General features: G+C 38.2%; 1 protein-coding gene across 1 annotated transcript in view; it reads right to left on the bottom strand.

The window, feature by feature from the left end:
• ANOS1 (anosmin 1) overlaps window positions 1-24668 on the bottom strand; it is a 209183-nt gene that overhangs the window by 40762 nt on the left and 143753 nt on the right. Inside the window, exons 5-7 of the mRNA XM_003917382.5 lie at window positions 18241-18425; window positions 15689-15818; window positions 815-1020 (exon numbers count right to left, since the gene is read on the bottom strand). Of these exons, the coding sequence (XP_003917431.1) occupies window positions 815-1020; window positions 15689-15818; window positions 18241-18425 (521 nt within the window). The remainder of the gene's footprint in view (window positions 1-814; window positions 1021-15688; window positions 15819-18240; window positions 18426-24668) is intronic.

Below are 24668 nucleotides of genomic sequence, written 5' to 3'. Positions count from 1 at the left end.
GATACAGACTTTTGAGGCATGTTTTATAATTCTGAAGGGCACAGATATTGAAATCTTTAGCCTTGCTATCTTTTCATTTCTAAACATTTATCTACGAAATTCAACTTTATAAGTGACAGGAAAAGGTCTTTATGTAAATTTTATGACAAGATAAAGGAATGTATACTAAAAGGAATCCAAGTAACTATTTTTATGCAGTAAGCATTTCAAATAATACAAGATGATTGATATCGTAAGAATCTCACTGCAGAAAATGGTTCAATGAAGATTTTATTTCTTGGCATCTGACGAATAAACCACTCCAGATCCTTTTAATCAATGAGAAGAACATATTGTGACATGTGCCCTTCCTAAGCTGTTACTGCTCAGTGATTAGATTATAGACGGAAACACCTCACAACAGAAAAGCCATGAATATCCACTCTTTCATTTACAAGGATCTCTCTCTCTCTCAAAAAAAAAAAACACAAAACACCTAAAAGTAAAGCACATTTTGCATAATATCATTTTCTATGGCCAGACAGGTAAGATGGAGATCATTTAAACTGTTCCTTTGATTTCCAGAGTTGTGACTGACATTTAGATAGGAGGAGGTCAACGGTCTAAATGCCAATGCTTCTGCCTAAAATATAAAAGGCAGAACAGCTGGCATGACCCTGCATTCTGTGAACTTCCTTGGTAGACGTGAATGGGAGGGAAGCTTTCCTGCATCCATGGCCTCTCTCAGTTCAGCAGAGGCCTCTTTTCAGGCCAGTTGCCTTGAGTTGAAATTCACTCTGTGGGAAGAACAATCCTTCCTCCAGTTCCCACTCACCCCATCCGTAGTCTTTCTCCGCTTCTTCTTCGTTGGGACAAGAGACTTACTGCTGACCGTCCAGCTCCAAAAGACCTTGTAGTGATGCACAGGGATGTCTGGCTCCTCAGGGAGATCCCAAACTATAGTGATGGTCACACTCCCATCACTGTTGACGGTGGAGTTGGCCAATCGGAGGTTAGCCGGCGCTGGTGGGGCAGATGGATCTGAAATTCCAGTACAAAGACACATCATATGCATCCACAAAACTAACATCTTTGGACATGTAATGACTACAGGGTCAACACGTGAAGCATTGCTTTTTATAGGTAGGAAAGCTGAAAACGGGGGTGAAGGGGCATGGTGGCTCATGTCTATAATCCCAACACTTTGCAAGGCTGAGGCTGGCATAGCTCTTGAGCTCAGGAGTTTGAGGACAGTCTGGGCAACAAAGTGAAACCCTGTCTTTACAAAATATAAAAAATTAGCTGGGCAGGATGGTGCATGCCTGTGGTCCCAGCTGCTCAGGAAGCTGAGGCGGGAGGATTGCTTGAACCTGGGAGGTCAAGGCTGTAGTGAGCCGTGATTAGCACCACTGCATTCCAGCCTGGGCAAGAGAATGAGACACTGTCTCCAAAAAAAAAAAAAAAAAGGTAAAAGAAAAGCAAAGCTGACAACAAGCAATTAAGTAAGATCTCCTTGTTAAGCCTCATATTAAAGGATAGTCTATTAAACAGTAATATAAATTCGTTTGGTCCAAATTTGTAATACAGAAGGATCGTTTTAGGCATTTCCATACCAGGGCAACCCAGCCAAATTTTTACTGTGCTGAAATTGACACATTTTGGTAAAATATAGTATAATTCAACCGGGGTGAATTGACATTAAATAGGTAAGCAACAAAGAATCACCTTTTAACACTCTGAAAAGGAAAAGAAAAAAAATTAAAACCTGCACTATTTTTTATCTACATTGCACACTGGATGACTTACGGATAGCATTCATTTTTGTGATTGTACCATTTCTGGTTTGTCTTATTAACGAAAAGCTTCTCAGCTGTGAAGAGAAAGATGAGGTGCTGGAATTACCACCTCACAAATCTCCATTGAAACTATATATATGAAGAAGACTAAATATAGCAAAGCTGGAGGGTCTTTACTTCATTTTCTGTTACAAATTGAGCAAGTGGAGATGCTGCTCACCACCAGTGATTTACAGAGGGTTTCATTTCAAGATGCCATCATGGGAAGATGCTGTAAATAATTCTAATTATAGTACCATCTGTGTTGGAGGCTCAAAAAAGTCATATCTAACTTGATATAAATGAAGAAGACTGGAGAAAAAAAATCCATGTTTTTACTCTCAGTCATTCGTGGTTTTGGAATGATGGAAACATAAGGTATTTTTTGAAATGTATTGCTTTCCTCTATGATATATCATGTCTGGACATTTAGTTAGGTTAGTTCCTTTATTTTCTAAAATAGGAAAGCTTCATAGTATTTTTTAGGTAAGAGGCTAATCGAAAGCATATTATGTGATACTGCTAGTCAAGTCATTCTCTCTTTTTTTTAAACTAACTTTTCTTTTCAGTTCCAGGGTACATGTGCAGGCTTGTTACAGAGGTAAATGTGTGCCATGGTGGTTTGCTGCACAAACCAACCCATCACCTAGGTATTAAGCCCAGCAACCATTTAGGTGTTCTTCCTGATGTTCTACCTCCCCACCTCCCCCAGGCAGGCCCTGGTATCTGTTGCTCCCCTCCATGTGTCCATGTGTTCTCATCCTGCAGCTCCCACTTATAATTGAGAGCATGCAGTCCTTCATTTTCCGTTCCTGCATTAGTTCACTGAGGATAATGGCTTCTAGCTCCATCCATGTCCTTGCAAAGGACATGATCTTGTTCCTTTTCATGGCTGCATAGTATTCCATGGTGGATATGTTCCACATTTTCTTTATCCAGCCTACTGTTGATGGGCATTTGGGTTGGTTCCATGTCTTTGCTATTGTGAATAGTGCTACAGTGTACACAAGTGTGCATGCATCTTTATAATAGAATGATTTATATTCCTTTGGGTATATACCCAGTAATGAGATTGCTGGATCAAATGGTATTTCTGAGTCAAGCCATTCTCAATCAACATCAGGAATCTCTGGAATGTCCAAGACTTATACTGGGATATGCTGATTCCCTGAGTGCAGGTGGGACCCAGGATTATGTATATCTTACATGCAACACACAAGTAATATGAGGTAGATGACCTGCAGGTCAAAAGTAGACAAGTACTGCATCAGGTGGCTCCTATGAGGTCTGAACATCACATATGTAAGGAGGAAATTTTTTTTCCTCTTGTTATCGCAATGGGAAGCACCCCAGTAAGGAGATTTGGCAGAGCCATCTGAGGACTCCCTCAGTCATCAATATTCACAACACCGCTGATCACTTCCTTCTCTTAGAAATGCAACCTTCATTTGGTGTTCAGGACATTACTCTACTGGATTTTTTTTTTTTTTTTGAGACAGTCTCGCTCTGTCACCCAGTCACCCAGGCTGGAGTGCAATGGTGTGATCTCGGCTCGCTGCAACCTCTGCCCGCCTGCCTGATTTAAGAGATTCTCCCTCGGCATCCCGAGTAGCTGGCATTACAGGCACCTGCCATCATGCCTGGCTAATTTTTGTATTTTTGTAGAGATGGGGTGTCACCATGTTTGCCAGGCTGGTCTTGAACTCCTGACCTCAGGTGATCCACTCGCCTCGGCCTCCCAAGGTGCTGGGATTATAGGCGTGAGCCATCACGCCCAGCCTCTACTGGATTTTCATTCAGTTTCAACAGAAGCTATTTTTCAGCCCCATGCTCCATGATCCTTAACATCCCATGATCTCTAGACAGGAGAGTATTCTGCGTCTGAATTCAGGGGCCTCTCTCTTCTCATCTACACTCACTCTCTAGAGATCTCATCAAGTATCACAGTTTTTAAAAAATCTTTGTGCTGATAACTTTCAAACTGATGTCTTCAACATAGACTATGCCCCTGAATGCAGATGCAATCATTCAAATATCAATACTCAAAAAATACATTCCAGTAGCTCCACTTGGAGGTCTCAGAGGCATTCAAAACTAATGTGCCCCAAAGCAAAATCATGATCCCTACGCATAGCCCAGCACCAACACATATCCCACCACACATAGCCTACCACTGACACCCCCATCACAGTACATGGGAATTGCTCTTTCCAGTTGCTCTGGCCCCAACCCTGGAAGCCATACATTTATTTTCCACTCACATCCCTTGAGCAAACTGTGTTAGCACTACCTTCAAAGTGTAATGGAAATTTAACTGCCTTTCACCACTTAAATGTCCTGGGCCAAGCCAACATCACCTCTCCCTGATTATTGCCAAGGGCTCACCACTGCCTCCCTAGAGGTTTTTCTGAATACAGCAGTCTGATGATTCTGTACTGCACAGTCCTGAATGCCCTGCAACTCGTGCCTCAGTTACCTCCCAGAGCACCTTTCCTTTTATCACCTTCGCCCCTCAGCCCAGCCACACTGGTTCCCATGCTATTTCCTGGAGAGGAAAACTGCGATACTACTAAGGCTTTTCCTCTCCCTTTGCCTAAACGCTTTCCTTGATGTCTCTACAGCTGGCTCCTTTCCTGCTGCAGGTCTACTAAAGGTGACCCTATTTAAAAAAAATAGCTACATATGCTTTGCTCCATTTACCAAAACAAAACAAAACAAAACAAAACAAAACACAACACCATGATTATGCCTTGCTTCATTATTCTCCAAGCCCTTATTACTAACTGTTATGGTAAATACTGAGTGTCAACTGGATTGGATTGAAGGATGCAAAGTGAGGCTCCTGGGTATGTCTGTGAGGGTGCTGCCATGGGGACGAATATTTGAGTCATTGGACTGGAAAAGGCAGACCCTCCCTCAATCTGGGTGGGCACCCTTCTAATCAGCTGCCAGTGCAGCCAGAATAAAAGCAGGGAGAAGAACGTGGAAAATTTAGACTGGTTTAGTCTTCTGGCCTACATCTTCCTCCCGTGCCGGACGCTTCCTGCCCTCAAACATCAGACTCCAAGTTCTTCAGCTTTGGGACTTGGACCTTTGAACACAGACTGAAGACTGCACTGTCGGCTTCCCTACTTTTGAGGTTTTGGGACTTGGACTGGCTTCGTTGCTCCTTAGCTTGCAGATGGCCTATTGTGAGACCTCATCTTGTGATTGTGTGAGTCAATACTCCTTAGTATATATAAACTCCCCTTTATATATACATCTATCCTATTATTTCTGTCCCTCTAGAGAACCCTGACTAATACACAAACTGACTTATTAGGTACCTTATTTGCTGTCTGCTTCTACTAACAATAGTGAAAACTCCCCTGAGAGGAGGAATGTTTGTCTGTTTTTTCACATCTGTATCTTCAGAGTCCAGAAGAGCATTTAGCCCACAGTATGTACTCAGTAATGAAGGAAGGACAGGCTTCTCCTAAACGTTAGCTTTGATTTGTAAGGTGATATTTCAGTTTCAGGTTCAAACCCTGTCAATCAGAATTGCTAAATCACAAGATCCTAAAGTGAATTGCAAAATCAAAGGTATGTTCTTCCCAGTTTGAAATAAAATAATTAAAGCAACCCCTCTTTCTCTGGTGTAGGAATCAATCCTTAACCTACAAAAGGGAGTTACCAGCCTTCCTGGGAGGGAACCTAGCTTACAACTGAATCATCACTTCAAGGCAAGAGAAGAATTAAAATGTGAGAAGATAATAACAGTCGTTCATGTTCTCAGCAATGCACCTGAATGTCTATATGCTGAAAATAAGTAGTCATATGAATTTTGCAGATATTCTAGGCTCATAAGGAAAAGCTCAAAATAATCTCCTCTTCTAAAGAAACCCTTAACATTTAAAAAGGTCACTGAATTTGATCATCTTCTTTAATTTATGTTATTTATTACATCATTTCCTGCCCTGGAAAATTTTTCTTAGATGTTATCATAATAATCTAGAATAACATCATCTATTTTATGAAACATGAAACAACACAATTTATGAAAACAACATTTGAGAAAATAATGCTTTAAAAGATATGAATTAATAATATTTTCTTTACATTTTCTCAAAAGGAAGGCCCATTTTGAGTTTACAATACCAAAATGGTGTACTTCCATTACCAAGACGAGGTACTCCCATCTCTTTCTCCCCCAAAATAATCACCATAAAATTGTAAAACCAGGTCAGGCATCATGACTCACGCCTGTAATCTCAGTGCTTTGGGAAGCTGAGGCAGGAGGATTGTTTGAGGCCAGGAACTCAAGACCAGCCTAGGCAATAGAGAAAGACCCTGTCTCTACAGAAAAAAAAAAAAAACAACAAAACATAAAATTAACTGGGGCATGATGTTATATGCCTGTTGTCCTAGCTACTCAGGAGGCTGAGGCGGGAGAATTGCTTTAGTCTGAGAGTTCAAGGCTACAGTGAGGTATGACTGCACCAGTGCATTCCAGCCTGGATGAGAGAGTGAGATTCTGGCTCTTAAAAAAATAAGAAAAAAAAGAAAACAAAACCAAAAGAAAATGGCAGAGATCACCTGTTTATTGCCGTGATTCTCCTCTGTAAACAAGCCATTCATTCATCCACGTATTCACTATGGGGTTCAGGTGAGACAGGGTCAATCCAGTTTGTCTAATCTGAAGCATTTTAGTCAGTCCTAACAAGTTTCTATATTTAAGCCATTCTCTGCCTTGAGAATTGGTTCCCTACATTATGAAACAAGGTGTATTCATTTGGCTGAATTATACAGAATGTTTTATTTCATTATGCATGATGTTTTAATTGTTTTAGAATTTTGAAATGTAGTTGGAGATTTCCATGTGAAATTTATATATATGTGTGTGTGTATATATATATGTGTATATATATACACACATATACATACATAGATATACATATGCATAAATAGACAGTGGCTTATGAGAGACAGAGAGTCAGAGAGGGAAACTCTATACTCTATGTTATTATAAAGCCCTCAGGAATTTTGCAACTTATTTCACGTTTTTTTAACTGATGAGGGTTTTAGGGGTCAGAGAGGTAAAGATATATGTCCAAGGTCATTCACATCATTGATGGCAGAACAAGGAGTGTGAGAACAAAAATGAGAGCAGAAAAATGGGGTTGAAGGTCTAACAATACACACCTCTACGTGCCACACTCTACATATATATTCCACCATCATAATGAGGGACAATATCCCTACAGAATGTAAAAATTCAAAGCCTTTTAATGGGAAAAGTGTCTGTTACAATAGTCTAGTGTAGGCACTGATAGGCTTTTTCTGGAAAGGGCCAGATAGTAAAGATTTTAGGTTTTGTGGACCATATGGTCTCCGTTACAATCACTCAACTCTGCCCTCATAGCTCAAAAGCAGTCACAGACAATATGTAAACAAATGAGTGTGGCTATGTTCCAATAAAACTTTATTTGCAAAACTAGGTTACAGGCCAAATATGGACCCTAGGCCACAGACTGCTCTCCCCTGGTTGGGAGAATTTCAAAAAGTGTGATACCATTAGGTTTAGGAAACTCGACATGAGCACTGTTTATCCCTAATTTTACAAACATACAGTTGTATTTTGTCTATTAAATGTTAACATTGTTGTTCTCATTTTAGAGATGGGGAAATTGAGGATCACAGTTTGATTCACTACTTCAAGAGCAGAGTTTGATTTACTGCCTCTTCAAGTGAGAGGATGGGAGTCACACCACAAGACCAGTGCTCTCCTCACCCTTCCTCTGAGTCTCAAATCGGGCATTTTCCCCCAGCTCACTTCTCTTTCTGTTTGATGCCAACTCCCTCCTTATAATCTTCACAATTATCTGCAGAAACACACTGCAGAGAGCAAGCACATTTTCAGAGATAACTGAAGTAGGAAGGCTGTATTAGCTCTTTCTATGCTATACAATTAATGTGATTACCAACATAAAATATGCTAAATATTTAGCATGTATACCCAATTTCAGCCTTGGGGAAAAATAGTTCCTTTTATTGATGATCACATGGAACATTTGGATTTCAGAAAGATAAATTTCAGGTTTCGTCACTTAACCTCTTGTGTTTCATGCCACAAACAGGCAAAGTAACAAGCACGAAGGTTTGACACAATGGAAAGACTTTGAGCCTATGTTGGGTAAAGTGACAATAAAGTCACGTATCATCCTTGGAGAAATGCAGGCCTATTATTGCACTGACATGAATCTCATGGGAAAAGACCACTTCTGCTTGTCCCAGCAGAAATGCCATCACTTTTTCTGAGGCAGGCTCCTCTAGGTTTAAGACAACACTATTTGTTAAACACAGGAACCCATGAGGCTACAAAGAGAGCAACGAGTATAGATCATCATAAAGAAACATGCACATGTGCACATGGAGAACAATACCTATTTCAAGAAAATGAATGTTGATTTTACTTATTTCATTTCTACCAGTAATGTCTATAGATTAAACTTCATACAGAAATGCATCGTAAGAATACCTCGTAAGGTATACTTGTGGTATATACTTGATGTAACTTTGGTCAAGTGCAGTTATATTTTAAAAACAATAATATAACTATGTCACAAAGTTTTCAACTAAATAGAAGTTTGGTTCTAATAATATTTCAACCTTTCTTTTTTCTTTCCAGACTTGGCAGTTGGGGTAGTGTTCCTTCTCCCTTTAAAAAAAAAAAAAAAAAAAAATCTTAGCAAAGCTGCTGAAGCTACACTGCAGGCAAATTTCCAACTATTAAATAGTTTCAAGACATATGTACAGCCAAGCCTTTTGCCCATTGGAAATGGCACATCCCGAGCAGCTGTAGAACAGAGTAAAAAGTCATGGGTCCCCACGGGGCAACAGGGAACTTTATTACCATCAGTGATGTCTGCTGTAGTTTTACTGACACTCTGTAATGCATGCATGGAATAACATCCAGTGTGATACTTATATGCTGTGAAAACAATGCTGTCTGCTTCCTTTTCCTTTGTAATGTATCCTATGCACATGGGGAAATAAGGAGAAAAAGATGGATGAAGGACTTGGAATTTGGAGGGAAATGAATGTAACAACCAGAAGATAATATGCTAGGTTAAGGATAATTTAAGTTGGATTTTTATGTTTCTTCATAAGATCCCTTAAAAGTGTGTTATTTTGTAGTGTCAAATTGATATTGACTAATTTCAAATGAACAAACATATACTTGCCCGCTTTTGGCAACATATCGAAAAAATGAATTTGGATTTTGCCTTATACTATCCACAAAATCAGAACTCTTCCTTCTTTTACTACCCATATTGACACACAGATGTAGTCACAGTAGCCAGAAACAAACACGTCATTTCCCAAATTCAGCAAACTGGTAAATACGATTTTGTAATAGGTAGTAGCTACTTAGCAATATATATTTCCAATGCTAAGCGTGCAATATTTTGTATTTTTGTATTTTGCAATTTTGTATTTTAAAATAACTATTTTTACTCATTTGATACATATCAGCAATATCAAGGAAAAGTTAAACACCAATTTACTGAAAAAGATAAGCAACTGCAACATGGAACCCAAAGGTATTTTTATATTTGTAACCCTGACTCCAAATTGGCCATTCCCAAAATCTGGGCTCTCTGTTGATTAGACATTAGTGGTCTTCTCATTCCAAGAAGTGGACAATAACGTAAAGCTTCTCAGATTTTGGGAAATGAGAGAGGTGAAAATAAAAAACTAGAAAGGGATGCCTGTGTCTGATTATTAACTTTGTACCATAGAGGAAGAAGCTTAGGAATATTTAGTAATGTGGGAATTCCTTTTATGATTTCACCACATTTTATTCATGAAACTATTAATATATTTATTTTAAACCATAATTCAAAATGTATTAGATCCACTCTAACAGGAATCACGCTGATGTCGAGTTAAACAAGAGGTAAACAACAGATGTTTTCAGGGTCCCGCCCTGACTTTCTTGTGCTATGCTGTTTCAGGGCACATCAGCTCAACTTCTGAATGCCCTCCCACACCTCCTCACCTAAGGTTGTGTCTGGGCTCAGAGCAAGCTCTGCCAGCATGCAGACCAGATACGCTAGGAACAGCTGCAGACAAAGACTGACTTAACACCCTTAAGCCCCCTCCAGCGAGGAGTTCTGAGGTGTGTGTGCTTCACGCTAGCTCCCTGAGTGCCCAGTGGAGAGGAAGCTTAGGTTGCCTATGGTAAATAATTCGCCCTTTATTGTATTCTTTCTACACCCTGTCCTACTTCCCTTCTTACCTACCACATTCCTGGATCACTTCCTAAGTAAACTGCTCACACTCAAAGCCTTCACTTGGATCAGGTTCTGAAGGTGTCTGATCTTTGATGGGTAATCTCTATTTGTTGAAATTTGTGTTTCAAAGCAGCAAATATCAACTTATGTAGGAATATGAAGACATATCAACATCTTGTACCCAGAGGTTTCATGTTGTTTGTTCCAAATGGAATGGGATAGAAAAGTTTAGGCAGACCCCCGGGAGTGACCTGTGAAGGTAACTTACTATGTGCAAAGATGCAGTCCCATATTCTAAATAAAGCGACACAAAGTAGAAATGAGCACTAGGCATTCATCGATTAAACTGTTATTCATTTTTAATTTCAAAGCCAATTTCCCATCTCAAGTACCAGGAGGAAATACAGTATAGACAATTTAAGTAGGCAAATATAAAAATTATCCCAAACGCTAACAAAAATTAATGATTGTGCCCATCCTATATTTATGCATTTTTTCTGGAAGAGGTAAGAGTTAGCAATAAAAACATTCAGAACTGGTATTCACCAGGAAAACAAAAAGCATGAAACTAATTTACTGATCTATGAATAACTTAGAGTTTTCCATAAAAATAGATATGTTGAGTTAGGTCTAAGTTATGGGAAAATAAATGACTTAAGAAGAAATTAAATAGTAGCCAATCCATTTTGCCAAACATGGACTAATTTTGTATATAAAGAAGATAAGGACAAGAAATTTGGCTTTTCCATGAAAATCAGCTTTATAGTCCATGAATCCTATGCAGTGAGCCTAAACTAACTGGAACTCATTTTATCTATTTTTGCTGTTTAATTTTACTTTTATTTGCTGAGATATTCATGGTAGATGAAAAAAAATAAATAAAAACCCTTCCTGTTTTCCTTGACCCAGCCTTAAGTTATCAACACTGCCTCTCTACCCAAACCAAATACAATAGATAATTGCTTACTTCTTGCACAGACTACTACCTTGGAAGTGGTGACTGTTTTTTATAAGTAATTTTAAACCACCGGAAGACTGGCACACTTTCAATTCTGGAGCAAACAGGGATAAATCGGCATTTACTGAATGAAAATGCACCATTTTTTGAAACACCGCGGTCATTGCAGTTATTATTAAAATGTTGTTCTATCTCTCACTTTGACAAATACACCTGATAGGGTTTGGCTGTGTCCCCACCGAAATCTAAACTTGAATTGTATCTCCTAGAATTCCCACAAGTTGTGGGAGGGACCCAGGGGGAAGTAACTGAATCACGGGGACGGGTCTTTCTCGTGCTATTCTTGTGATAGTGAGTAAGTCTCATGAGATCTGATGGGTTTATCAGGGGTTTCTGTTTTTGCTTCTTCCTTATTTTCTCTTGCTGCTACCATGTAAGAAGAGCCTTTCGCCTCCCACCGCGATTCTGAGGCCTCCCCAGCCATGTGGAACTCTAAGTTCAATTAAGCCTTTTTGTTCCCAGTTTTGGGTATGTCTTTATCAGCAGCATGAAAACAGACTAATACGACACCCAAAGTTTACATTTCCATATGTCTCAATTTGAGATGCATCCCAAATGTTAGTTCTTACAGTCTTACAAACCAAAAATGTAAGCACTGAATTCATAGTGGATTCCATTATATTTTCAGTAAAGATGCACCACAGAATTATGGGAGTTTAACAAATCAGTAAAACGGTGGAAGACAAACCCTCCAGGATATGTATAAAGGAGACTTAAACAGTACATTAACAAGATTCTGCCACATCTTTCCCTACCTTCCTCAAGCTCATCAAAAGTAGAAAAGACCCTCACTGGGAAAAAATGTCTGTAACAACTTTTTTGAAATATATAATTTCCATACCATAAAATTCTCTCATCTTAAGTGCTCACTGACATTCTTGTATTTACTGTGTTGTGTAACCGTCACCATCACTAGGTTCTAAAATGAGTCCGTCAACCCAAAAAGATTGATCCTTCATCCCTTACTGAGAAAATTTAAAGGTAGAAACAACATTTTCTGTCTTACCTTCTCTTTTTATTACTCATGTTTCATTTCTTGATATATTGAACAAGGATTTGCTGAGCAGCTACTATGTGTCAGGTACTGTTCTAGGCAGTGGAAATAGTAAGTAAAAAAGAAAACATACCTGCTCTTATGAAACACAGAAAGAGACACACACATTCATCCTGATTGGATGCAAGGAGAAACCGTGGACAAGATGAATAAGCAAAATACTAAGGCAGGATAGACAGTCTTAACAGAAAATAAAAACAAAAATACAACATGGACGACATGGATCTGTTTGCTTGTTTGTTTATACATACGAGTAGCATGGCTAAAGACGGTTTTGCTGGAAAAGAGATACTTGTATAAAGGAGGTGAGCCAGCCAGCTTTTCAACAATCTGAAGGAAGAACATTTCCCCAGTCCAGCACCAGGTAAATGCCAATATCCTGAAGCAAGGGAAAGAATATAGTATTCAGAGAACACAGAAGAGCCTAGCGGGTTGAGCAGGAAAACAGGGAGGGTAGCGATGAAGTCTAAGAGGAAGGAGAAAGGGGGGTCAACTGGCTCTTAAAATCCATTGTAAAGTACATGGCTTCTACTCTGAGTCAGGTAGGGGAAGCTGCTTGGACACGTTGAGCAAAAAGCTGACGGGAAGTGGCTCAGATTTTAGTAAGATCACTCAGGTTGCTGTGTTGAGAGAACACTAAAAAGGAGGGGATCCAGAAGTAGAAATCGGGAAGCAGGGATGACAGGCCAGGGTGTGAAACCCAGGATCCGGAAGTGAGGATCCGGAAGTGGGGATCCGAAAGCAGGAATGAGGGGCCAGGATCCGTAAACAGGAATCCAGAAGCCTTAAGGCAGAAGCCAGGAGGCAGAAGTGGGGATGTGATTGGGAAGCTAATACAATTCCCAGTTAAAGACAGAACTGAGCTGATTAGGGGAAACACAGGGAAAGGTGAATCAAGGCAGATCTGAGGATTTGCAGTAGCTTGCAGAAAATGTTTAGAATCGAGAATGACTGCAGGCCTCTTTTGCCACAAACTGCTGCAAGAGCAGCATTGTCGATTACTCAAATGGAGGTTATTGAGAGAAACAGTGCTTAAGGGGAAAGTCCTTAATTTCCTTGGGGATGCTTGTATTTCCAGAAAGACAGTAATCATTTATCGATCACTGTGACTGCTATACTTTTGGCCTTTTTTTTTTCCCCCCCCAAATAGGCTTTTCTAAGGAATAGATTAAGTACCAAGCTGCAGGATACTCCCACTCTATAGGACTGCAGTTCTGATAAATGGGTAATAAAAGAGGCAAAAGACACAGAATTAACTTTATTTCTATCTTTACATTTTCCCGGTAAGTCATGAAGGATTTTACTGGGGTGATGGGCTCATTCTAAAACTAGATGATGGTGATGGTTGTACAACTCAGTAAATACTAAAAATTATTTAACTGTACACTTAAAGTAAGTGATTTTTATAGCATAGAAATCATGTTTCAATGAAGTTCTTTAAAACATTTTTCCCAGTGAGTCTCTTTTCAACATTTGGTGAGAATGAGAAAAGTGTGGAAAGATGTCCCACCTTGTTAGTGATTAAGTCTGCTTTAGAGATGTCATAGAAGGAATGTCTACCGCCTTTTGGCTGATATGTTAAACTCCCGTCATTCTGGGACTCATCTTCACTGAAAATATAATGGAATCTTCCACAAATTCTGTACAGACATTTTTGGTTTGTAAAATTGCAAGAACTAAAGTTTGGGATGCTCCTCACAATAAGACATATGGAAGTGTGAATTTTGGGTGTATTTGTAACAGTGACAGAACAACATTTTAATGAAAACTGCAATAGTTGCATTTTCATTCAATAAAAGTCCACTTAAATTTGGGAGATGCAGCTTCCATTCTAGATTATTAAGTTGCTCCGATATACTAGGAAGTGTCAGGACAGCTTGGCCTTCCTACTTTCAGTTAGCACCCTCATGACCCTGGGGCTGTCAAAGGATCTCTCTCCAGATCCTGAGGATCTTGTGATAGCAAGGCTCTGTAACAATCATGGGAGCAAAACTACCTTGCTCACCTCCACTAGGCAGGAGGTGCCACTGCAACTCTTAAAGGAAATTAATTCAGCATCTGTCTCTAGAGGCTGAGAACCACTTCTGTCTAATGTCTGATTTTGCAGTCTTATTCACAGAGCACCAGCCCAAATCCTGCAGGCAACTGAACAGATGGTAACACATTTTGACCAGAACATGTCTGGATCACATTTGAACCATGAAACTCAAGGTGAAGCATTCTGAGGCTTTTTATTGATCACTACACCTCCTAACCCACAATTAATTATTTATTTCACTTGCCTCTCTAAATTTTCAAATCAGTTGGAGACAGAGTCTTAAGACAAGGTTTGATGTCTTTATTTACAATTTCACTTTAAAGTTTGTTTAGTTCATGAATTTGCCTCCCTGGGGAGAAAAAAAAAATACTTTTTTTTTTTTTTTTAAAGAGGCTTTTAAATGTAAAGGGTTACATTATTCATTAATGTCACAATAAATAAATTTATTTAAAATAAAATAAATTTAAATTAGCTTCTGTGTAAGAAGATAACTTGTGATTAGTAAGAGAACAATGTAACTAATCTGTATTTATGAAACCAGATCCTTATAATTAGTGAAGCAGATGTCTAATTAATTTAGAAGGTACACAGCCATATGGACACAACTAGAAAAATAAACCTGAAGAAATTATTAATAGCTGGTCAAATTATATCCTTCAACCATCACAGATCAACCACGAATGTAGCATACTGTTCATCTGATTCCACAGAGGTTTTAAAATATCGATGCAGTCAGAACTGAACAAAATTATAGCAATGATTAAATGACTCGGGAGGGGTTTAAATTCTAGATGTTATGAAGCAAAGGTAGGAGTCAAATTCACTTTCAACTTAACAATCATTTCAAGAAAGGCTATTTTGTCTAGAATAGCTAAAATTCAGTGTTTCTCTTTGAAAATCAATTGAATGGTGCTCGATACAGAATACCTTTTTTTTTTTTTTTTTTTTTTTGAGACGGAGTCTCGCTCTGTCGCCCGGGCTGGAGTGCAGTGGCCGGATCTCAGCTCACTGCAAGCTCCGCCTCCCGGGTTCCCGCCATTCTCCTGCCTCAGCCTCCCGAGTAGCTGGGACTACAGGCACCCGCCACTGGGCCCGGCTAGTTTTTTGTATTTTTTAGTAGAGACGGGGTTTCACCGTGTTAGCCAGGATGGTCTCGATTTCCTGACCTCGTGATCCACCCGTCTCGGCCTCCCAATATCTTAAAGCAAAAACTCAACAGATGTTGATAATGAAAACCCCTTGCCACGTCAAAGTTTAAAAAAACTCCCTTATGTTATCTTCTATGAGATACTGCAGGTAAAATTCCAATTTTGTCCTTAACCATAAATGTACATGGTACCTTCAAACACATCTGGTCCCGTTCTCTAAAACAGCAAAGCCACCTGTTGACTAACTATAAATATGAACATAGAGACAGTGAATCTGCATTCCATGTGTGCCTGGGAGCAAGGATAGTATTCTGTGTCTGGGAAGAAAAGGAGGGCTGACCTTTGGAAGAACGGAAGTGTTTGCTGGGGGCAGTGAAGCCTCGAGTTCCATGCACATTCACAGCAGCCACTCGAAACTGGTACCATCGGCTGGGTCTTATGTCAGTCAGTTGAACTCGCTCATCTGTGGTCTGAGGGGACATGTCACAGAGCACAGGAAACATGTCATTTTTTATTCCAATATGTTGGTCGGATCTGTTTTAAAAAATACACTAACCCATCAGCCAATGCAACTCAGTCTATCTTCCTCCTGATAAGAGGGGCTTCTCATGCCCAGTTAGGAAGAGAGCTGTCAGGGAACAAGGAACCACTGATATTTCACCCCAAAGAATTAAACATCTCTTGAAGTCAAAACATTATGACAAGAGCTTGGGCTATTTTAAAATCTGGTGACTAATTACAGCATTTGAGATATTCAATCAATAGAGAATATTGATGTGTAGTAATTGTTACATTACAGCAAGAAGATGAAGTCATCTTCAGATTATAGAAAGAAAATTTCTTTTTAACTCACATGCCAAATGTAACAGTAAAATAGGTATAACAACTCACATGCAACCCACTAGCAATTTCTGGAAGTAAATTATAACCCAAGCCACTGTTTAAAAATCTCTGGAGTAAATCACATAACATCTACGAAGAACCACTCCTGATCTAACAGGGCGAGATGTGTTAGCATATATTTGTTCAATAAAATGCCCAAAAGGAAAAAAACAGACACTGGGGAAGACCAGAAGGTTTTGTTGTCTCTAGTGCTACAATTTTAAGATGTCAAATAACTTTGACAGTCTTCATACTACATATCTGCTTTCAACAATGCTCTGTGTTTTGTTTCTATTGGTAGATCGGAAAACCTTTGCCCTGAATTCCAAGAAATAACCATCTACGGTCTATGCCCTCATCTATATCAGGTGCCAAACTCAACTTGGATCTGTGGATGAAACTAAGGAAACAGGATTGGATTTGAACACTCCCAAACTTCAGTTTATAATAACTGAGGTTATAATAACCTCAGCTTAAAATAACTTAATGTGAAAATGACTGTCATGTTTACATCAATATCTAAAAGAAGCTGAACATTTCTGAGATCAAAGGAAGAATATGAACTCTTACATGTGGCTTTCTACCTGATTTGGCAGACTTTGATTAAACACTTTCACCTTTGTCATTTAGAGTTTCAGCTGTGAATTTAAAAAGCTTAAAGTCAGCGTGGTATCCACAGCATTTAGCAGAGAAGGAAGTATTACATGTAGCATTAACAGGAAAGAATAATACCAACAGCAATAATAAAATAGCTTTTCACTTTCCAAAAATCTTTTGGAGATAAAAGAGATGATCTTATTGTCAGTTACTTTCATAAATCTTTACGTAATTTGGAAAAATTACAAACGAATCTGTGCCATGATTTATGAAAGCATGCCGTGTAAATCAAATGGAATTTCAGGCTGTATTCTGAGTAGCTTTATGTTTTACTGAAGCAAATTTTTTTTTATATAAAATATAGGTATAGAATAGAATTACTAAATTTATTTGCCCAGCTTTTTGTTTTCTTTTTTTCTAATTTAATGTTGTATTTTTACATCAAACTTCTTATTTATTTTGGGGTCTTTACATTGTTTTATTTTAGTGCTTAACCCCTTTGAGATACTGCTATTCAGAAGATATTCTTCTTCCAAACACCTAAATATTGACATTTATTTTACATTTACTGAAAAAAAAAATAGGAATCTAGTCCTTGGAAAAAATGATCTAATCAACATAAGGTGAGATTTTTTTCCTATAGACATAGATGTGGAGAAGGCGTTTTAGTTGTCTAAAGGCATGAAACAGTTTCACATTCACATTCAGAATCTGTTACTTTTTATATCCATGTAGGGTCTTTTTTTGTGTTGGGGGGGTGGTTGCAGCTGGTAGTGGATTTAACAGCTCTTAAAAAGAAAGAAAATATTTTGCTTTTCTCATCAACAAGACAGAAGAGGAGGAAGCACTCTCTGGGAGTGTTGCCATGCAGGTGGTGTATCAGTTTTTAAGTTGACTAAGACAAAGAAGAAAGCACTTAGTGAAGATTTATGGGCTGCTGGCTATGTCCCACTAAGTAATTTTGTGATACAAATCTTATCCCATGCTCCTAAAGTCTGTGGGTGGAATAAAGGTGTAAATGCAGGAGAAACAGAAGAGAAGGCATTTAGATTGTTGAATGTCAAATTAGTCCTCATAATGTTGCATTTCCCCTACTCTAGTTGGCTTTGAGTTTAGCCGAGGAAAATGTAGTTCTTGGAGAAAATACATGTGAATAATCACGTTATAAAAAATTAACACCCTTCCATGTGTATTTGAACAAATTAAGCCAATGGTCCAGTTTCTGAGCACATTTGTTTGTATCTATGAACCTCATCCTCTCTTTAGAAGACCCCTATGATGTTCATTTCATATCTGAGTAAGTAATTTCTGTAGTCAAGCTATTTTGAGGCATAGTAAATTAATTGTATGTGCATATGTATGTAGCAGACACTACCTCCAGGATGAAAATCAAAGTCTATATGAGGTTCTTACCTGGGCCACTGTCTGCCAATGAGTGGCATCATCTTCGCTAGGATGGATTCCGTAATTCCATCTTCTTTGTACCACGTAGATCACAGGCTCAATAGAAATATTGAATTTCGAGGACCACTTAACCTCCAGCTGTCCAGACTGCAGTTCTGTAAATCGTAACTCTTTTCTGGGCTTCAGGGGGACACCTGAAATAGGACCGTATCAATTAAAACAATCTGCGTGTGACTCAAATTGAAGTAAAAGTTGAGGAAGAACAAATATGGAAGAGATGAATCTGAACTGATGACAGCTGAGATTTCCTTTCACAAAAGTGGCCTCTCCATACAGGGTTTCACATCTGAAGTCTTCTGACACTCAGTTCAGCTATTTGCTCCTTTTTCTTTTAACTTGCCTTGTTTTTTTTTTTTTTTTTTTTTTTTTTTTTAATAAGACAGTCTAAATTGATTCCTGATTCTGAACAAGTGGCTTATTCCCTAGTAATCTCTAGAGCAATCATTTCATGTGCATTCTTGTGAATAAATCATGTTACAAGGTTGTTTCACTTGAGGTTAACATGGAATTCACACTAGGAGATCATTATAAAGAGTTTCAAGTCATTTTCCCATTTTTTATCATGCTCTGTGTCTACTGACATGTTCTAAGGTCATTATAACACAGTTTCCAGATTTGATCTTCCTTCTTTCTTAGGGAGTTTTCCATTTAAGGAAAACACTGCAAAGCAAAATCTCTTCATGTGAAATCTCCTAAGAGTGATTTCCAAAGTTCAAGTCTTTTGGATTCCCCCAATCGATTGCTCAAGCACTCCCCTATAGACTTAATGGCTTAACATTGGAAAATAATGACTTTATTATGTTTGGTTTTGGCATGAGTGAATGCGCTGCTTCAAAAGTTTCTCACAGGTGTTTCATTTTAAAGTAGTTAATCATTCTGATTTGTTTCTCGCCTTCTGTACATGCAAGTTGTCTGGCAACTGATATATTGAAGAACCACAGTTCAAAATAGCAGGCATTTCAAAAAGGGAATTTGTAAAGAAATTTGTAATACTAATAGAATATGCAAAACTAACTGAAGGAAACAGAATCTATGGCTCCATGATGGTGAATGCCATCAACACCAAGAACACCAATTACCATTAATATCATTTTCTGTCCACAATTTGCTGAAAGCATTGAAAACTCATTTCAAAAGCTAGTTAAGAATGCTCTATTTCTTCTTGCATTTTGTAAGTTTAAACACAGAAGAAACTGGAAAATGTGCAAACACCAAATGCAAATAAGGTTTGATGCATGTTGACATGCTTGAATTTCAAATCCTATTTCATTTTGATCTTAATTCATGGTAAGTCTTGTTTAAGAAAATGTTAAAGTCATCAAAGATTTGGATGGATGGAATTGAATAATTTTTTAAAGCATATTTATATATGGTCAAAAGTCATTAATCTAAAAAAAACTACTTTCTGGAGAAAATGTTGACCGTACCTATTGCAGTCTCCTTTATTACTGGTGGGTCATGGCTGAGGAGTGACCTCTAGTTTACAATAAATTTGTCTCACCTAATCCTTACTGTGAGTTTGTGAAGTGGGTAAAGGGTTAATTATCTACATGTTGAATAGGAGATAATTGTGTCTAAGGAAGACTAAATTAGTTGCCTGGGGCTACAATCTGATCTCAGGTTTCTCTCTGAATTATCTGCTTCCTTCTACATTTCATATTAGAAAAGGCCACATAGAGAGATAGAGAAAAGAGGTGGTTTTGATAGATATGCAAATCCCTTGGACATTCTTATTCTAAGATGCTCAGCTTTCCTGGTGGATCTGGAACTTCACCAAGTCAGTCTTTGACTCCTGTTCTGCCAGACATGCATTTATTTCAAGCTTGTATCATAAACTTTTCATCTCAGTGCATAACCATAGCAATGGGGGTACCTTGACTTGGATGATTAGCATATTGCTGCTAAGCAAATGTTTTTCCAGTCTATCTCTAATCCCTGGCTAAGCTGCAGACCATCTTTTCCACCTGCCTGCTGAATTTCTCTGTCCTAGATATGTCCCTTCTCCTGCGATATCTACCTTTATGACAACTTTATTCTTTAGGATGTCTAAGGGATCTTAGAACCTTTTTGATTTGTTCTTGCAGCTAACAACATTTAGTTGTCTTACTGCTTAGTACATTTTCAAGAATTATCAAATCATTCTGTCTCCATGATGGCCACCTGACTTTACTCCCTTCCTTGTTCCGACCTTTCAAGCTATTTCCCTGAATCTCAATCTCTTTTTCTAATGTCCCCTTATTGGTACTTTGTGGTTATTTTTCTAAAGTAGAAGCGAAGTTCTCTCCTTCAGCTTCCCAAACTCTTTAATTGCATCCCATTTTCTCTAGAATGAAGGGAAACTTATTGGCATCCCCCTCAAGGCATCCTTCTTCATAATTGGCTACCATTTATTTGTCAGTCTATCTCCTGGTACATCTTTAGTTTTTGTCACAGATATTATCTTTAAGCCCAGCTTTCCTACAAACACACTGCCAGGTACTTAATAATACCATGGCCTGTTTATTTTATTATTATTATTTTTCACTCTGAAATGTCTTGCCTTCTGTTTTCTAACTGTAGACCCTTGAATACTTCCAGGCTCGGACCAAATGCCATCCCTCTGTGACACTTCCCCTAAACCTCCCAATTGGAAATAAAGGCTTTATTATTTTGCCCCCCTTCAATGTTGAGCCTGTAACTGTCAAGACATGCATTTAACTGCCTCTTGCTGCAGCAAACTCATTTAATGATGCCTGTCTTCCCATTGAGCCACAGCCCCCAGAGGTCAAAAACCATGTCTCCTTCATTCCCGCACCTCACAATGTCCCAGAAGAGAACATTCTGCAATAGCAAATGTTCAATGAACAGTCAATGTTTGCTGAATGAATAGCCAAACCCACTTTCTTATTCTTCACTCAAGAATGTATCTGTGGAAATAAGAGACTAGGGCAACATTTCTGCAAACCATAGCAACAATGGTAATCCCTACTCTGCTTGAAAGTCACCTAGGGCAGGGTGAAGATTTATCATAGATATTCTGTACTGCCATCTTTATCATACATTGTTTCAAGCAACTCACATCTCTTTTCCAGCATGGGTTTATTACTCACATGAACATTCACTCTGTTTTTTAAAAAGGTAAATACCAGAAAATAAAGCAATGCCAAAATGTTTACAAGATAGAACGTTTTTATTACATTGACCATAGGACTTTCCCATTAAAAAGAAAAAAAAAAAAGACCAATTCCTGATGGGATAGAAATTCCAAAGTTAATTGATTTTAATAGAAGCAGCTCTGTATGTTTTGTGTCAAGAAAAAAGTCACAAAAATTTGTTCAGAGTGATGAAAAAACAATCTCAACAAGGCGATCATTTAGTATCATTCTTGCATTGAAGGCTGGCCTGCATATGCAAGACAAATAGTTCTACCGAAGGGGATAAGGCAAGAGAGAGCAGTCGCAGAGGACATTTCATGATTTACTTGATTCCTTGGTGCATAGTAAAAAAAATGATGACTAATTCTTCAAACTCATAGAGCGCATTCTCCGAGACTTCTAAATCTACCTTTTTCTTTGGCTTTCCAATGTATAATCTTTTGGAGTAACTACAGCTACAGTAAATAGCCTCCTAAGTAACCTGAACTCACCAGAAGCCAATCCAAGCAACCCAGTCCCCTCTCTGTAAGGTTTTAATCTTGAGTAGCATTCAAGGACCAACAGCCTTAATCAAATGTAATGAGCATCAGGGCGATGTCAGTTCAAATTTCTTCATTTAAAAATCTCTTTAATTATGATGAAGCATGACCCTGCAATTTGCATGTTAAGAAATGGTCCATCTGCTTTCCATTAAAGTCAGTTGGCTCCTTTGATTGGAAGTAACTCCAGCACTCTACTGTAATTGTGTGCAGATGGGGCTCAGCCCCGCTCAAGACCTCCAGCCCTCACTGCCTGTGCGCACAGTCCTCACTGGCTGAACCAGCATCCCAACTGCATAACCAGATGTGTAGACTGGATCTCTTCTCAATGTGTTTTCTATTATGTAAATGATTAGCATTTTTCTCTTTAAAATTATTTTTGAACAAATTAGTCATCTGAAATCTAAATGATTCTGTTGAAAAATTAGCAAACATTATCATATGGCACCCTGCAATATGTGACATACACTTTTTTTCTTTAAAATGCAAGAAATAGTCTGCTGAAATCAAAAGAACAAAAACCCAATGCTTTTTAAAAATGTTGAAAATCTATGGATAGAAAAATCAATTAGGATAAGCAATCTACAATTGCATACTCATTGTGAGATTTTATTATTACTATTAATTTTTATCGTGTATCTAAATGACATAAAAATGTAGCAAGATGTATTGTTCTAGTGATTTAATCACTACTTGATATCTCTCATAAAGGTAATTAGAACTCTAGAATGTGTATTTACATCACATTAAGGCATTGGGCTGGCTACTGGATGCAAAATGTTGAAAATGTATTTGTGAGAAGTTGTAGAAATCTATTTCCAGAGGTCTGAAGTTTAAATATTTTATATATTAATTATTTGTGGAAATACTAAATCAACTCTGTGTTCGGGTCTTTTTGAAAAGAAACCGATTGACGTACAATGAATTCTTGGTTTATCCACGGCAAAGGGAAACTATAGGTCACAAATTAGTCTGAATCTTTAGGTTTGTAAAATTTTTTAACTTTTCTTTCTCCCTGCCCAAACCATTTTTGCTACAGTTGGAAGCCAAGAGAGGCAGTGGGATTTGGCAACAAAACAGTAAAATGTATCACTCTCTGGAGGAAAGATTGTCTCACCAAGCCATAAAATAGACGTACTATAGAAAGGAAAAAGGAAGTGCCCCCAAATGCACTCATTTGTGTTCTACCTGTAGAAGATAAGCCTTTTAAAGTTTCTACAGCTCTATGAAGAATTGCATTTCATAGAACTAGCACCAGCAGGCATCTCCAATCATGTTACTATTTCCAAGCCTTCTATTTTGATGCTAATAATTTTATTTAAAAAGTAAAAGAAAGGATCTCTGCTGTTTGTTTTAAACTATAGTCTATGAAGGTTAACTTACTTCCAGGCATCAGTTAAGTGCAGTTTTTACAGCATAGCCCAAATGCAGTGCTCAAATATAATAGGGAATTTTATTGATCATATTTTCAAGACACCCATCGCTTTTAAAAACTCAAGTGACCAGTATAAAAAGCTCTTGAAGCTATAAAATCAGTACTTTCTATCTTCCCTTCCACAAACACAACAGACCAAACAGAAAGTATGTATGTATGGGTTTTTATAATTTTAAAATATTTTTAAAAATTAATTCAATAAGTAATAAAATGAAACATATACAGAGGTTGGTAAATGTCCATTTACTTAAAGGTTAGAAAAACAATTTGCCCACTTAAAGAGTATTGTGAGCATGACAATCTCAGTAATAACCTACTGGACCATGTCGGGGGTTAGTGTCACATGGATCCTTGTACCCCAATGCCCATTATAGATGACAGAAAATAGTAGGCACTCCATAAATGTGTATTTAACTGAAATGTGTCAATGCTTCTCCAATCAAGTGACAGCAGCCCCTTGTAAAGGTAAACTGGGGAAAATGTTAAGAAAATGTTATTTTGGATTTCCAAACAGCAGTATGCAACACTTTAATACATAAATAATGAATGAATGAGGAACTTCAGGTTTTCAATATTTATCCCATAGAATTTGGTTCTCTATACAGCACACACTGTATCTAGTTTTATATGCTTCAACCCTACAATGTAACAATCCCATGTTATTAATTAGTCTAAAATGATTCATAAAGTAGTGATTTTGTTAGATTAAAAATATTCTATATTGACAAATCTTTTACTTGGCCTATTAGATAGACAGGTAGGTAGATAATGGATTTAGATACATTTTGGGACAGGGTCTCACTCTGTTGCCCAGACTGGAGTGCAGTGACATGATCATGGCTCATTGTAACCTCGAATTCCTGTGCTCAAATGATCCTCCCACCTCAGCCTCCCGAGCAGCTATGACTACAGGCACGTGCCACCATGCCTAGCTAATTTTATTATGTTTGTAGAGATGGGGATATCTTGCCATCTTGCCCAGGCTACTCTTGAACTCCTGCCTCAGCCTCCCAAAGTGCTGGGACTGAAGGGGTGAGCCACTGTGCCAGGCCTTAGTTAGCCTATTATATAATAACACAATGATGCCCAGTGAGTGTTTCCATTAGGGCTCCATACATTCAAAACAAAAATGACAGGCGAGCTAGCCCAGGTGGGAGCAGATATTAGATCTATTTCTGCTACCTACTACCAAATCACTTAGGCATAGGCTGCAACCTCAGTTTCAGCAGCTGTGAACGGAGAGCCAAGGACTAGTTAATCTCAACCCAC

Source organism: Papio anubis, chromosome X (genome assembly GCF_008728515.1).
Source record: "Papio anubis isolate 15944 chromosome X, Panubis1.0, whole genome shotgun sequence".
NCBI classification, from domain to species: Eukaryota; Metazoa; Chordata; class Mammalia; order Primates; family Cercopithecidae; genus Papio; species Papio anubis.
The sequence above is the reverse complement of the archived record's forward strand: the minus strand, read 5'-3'. Positions and strand labels throughout refer to the sequence as shown.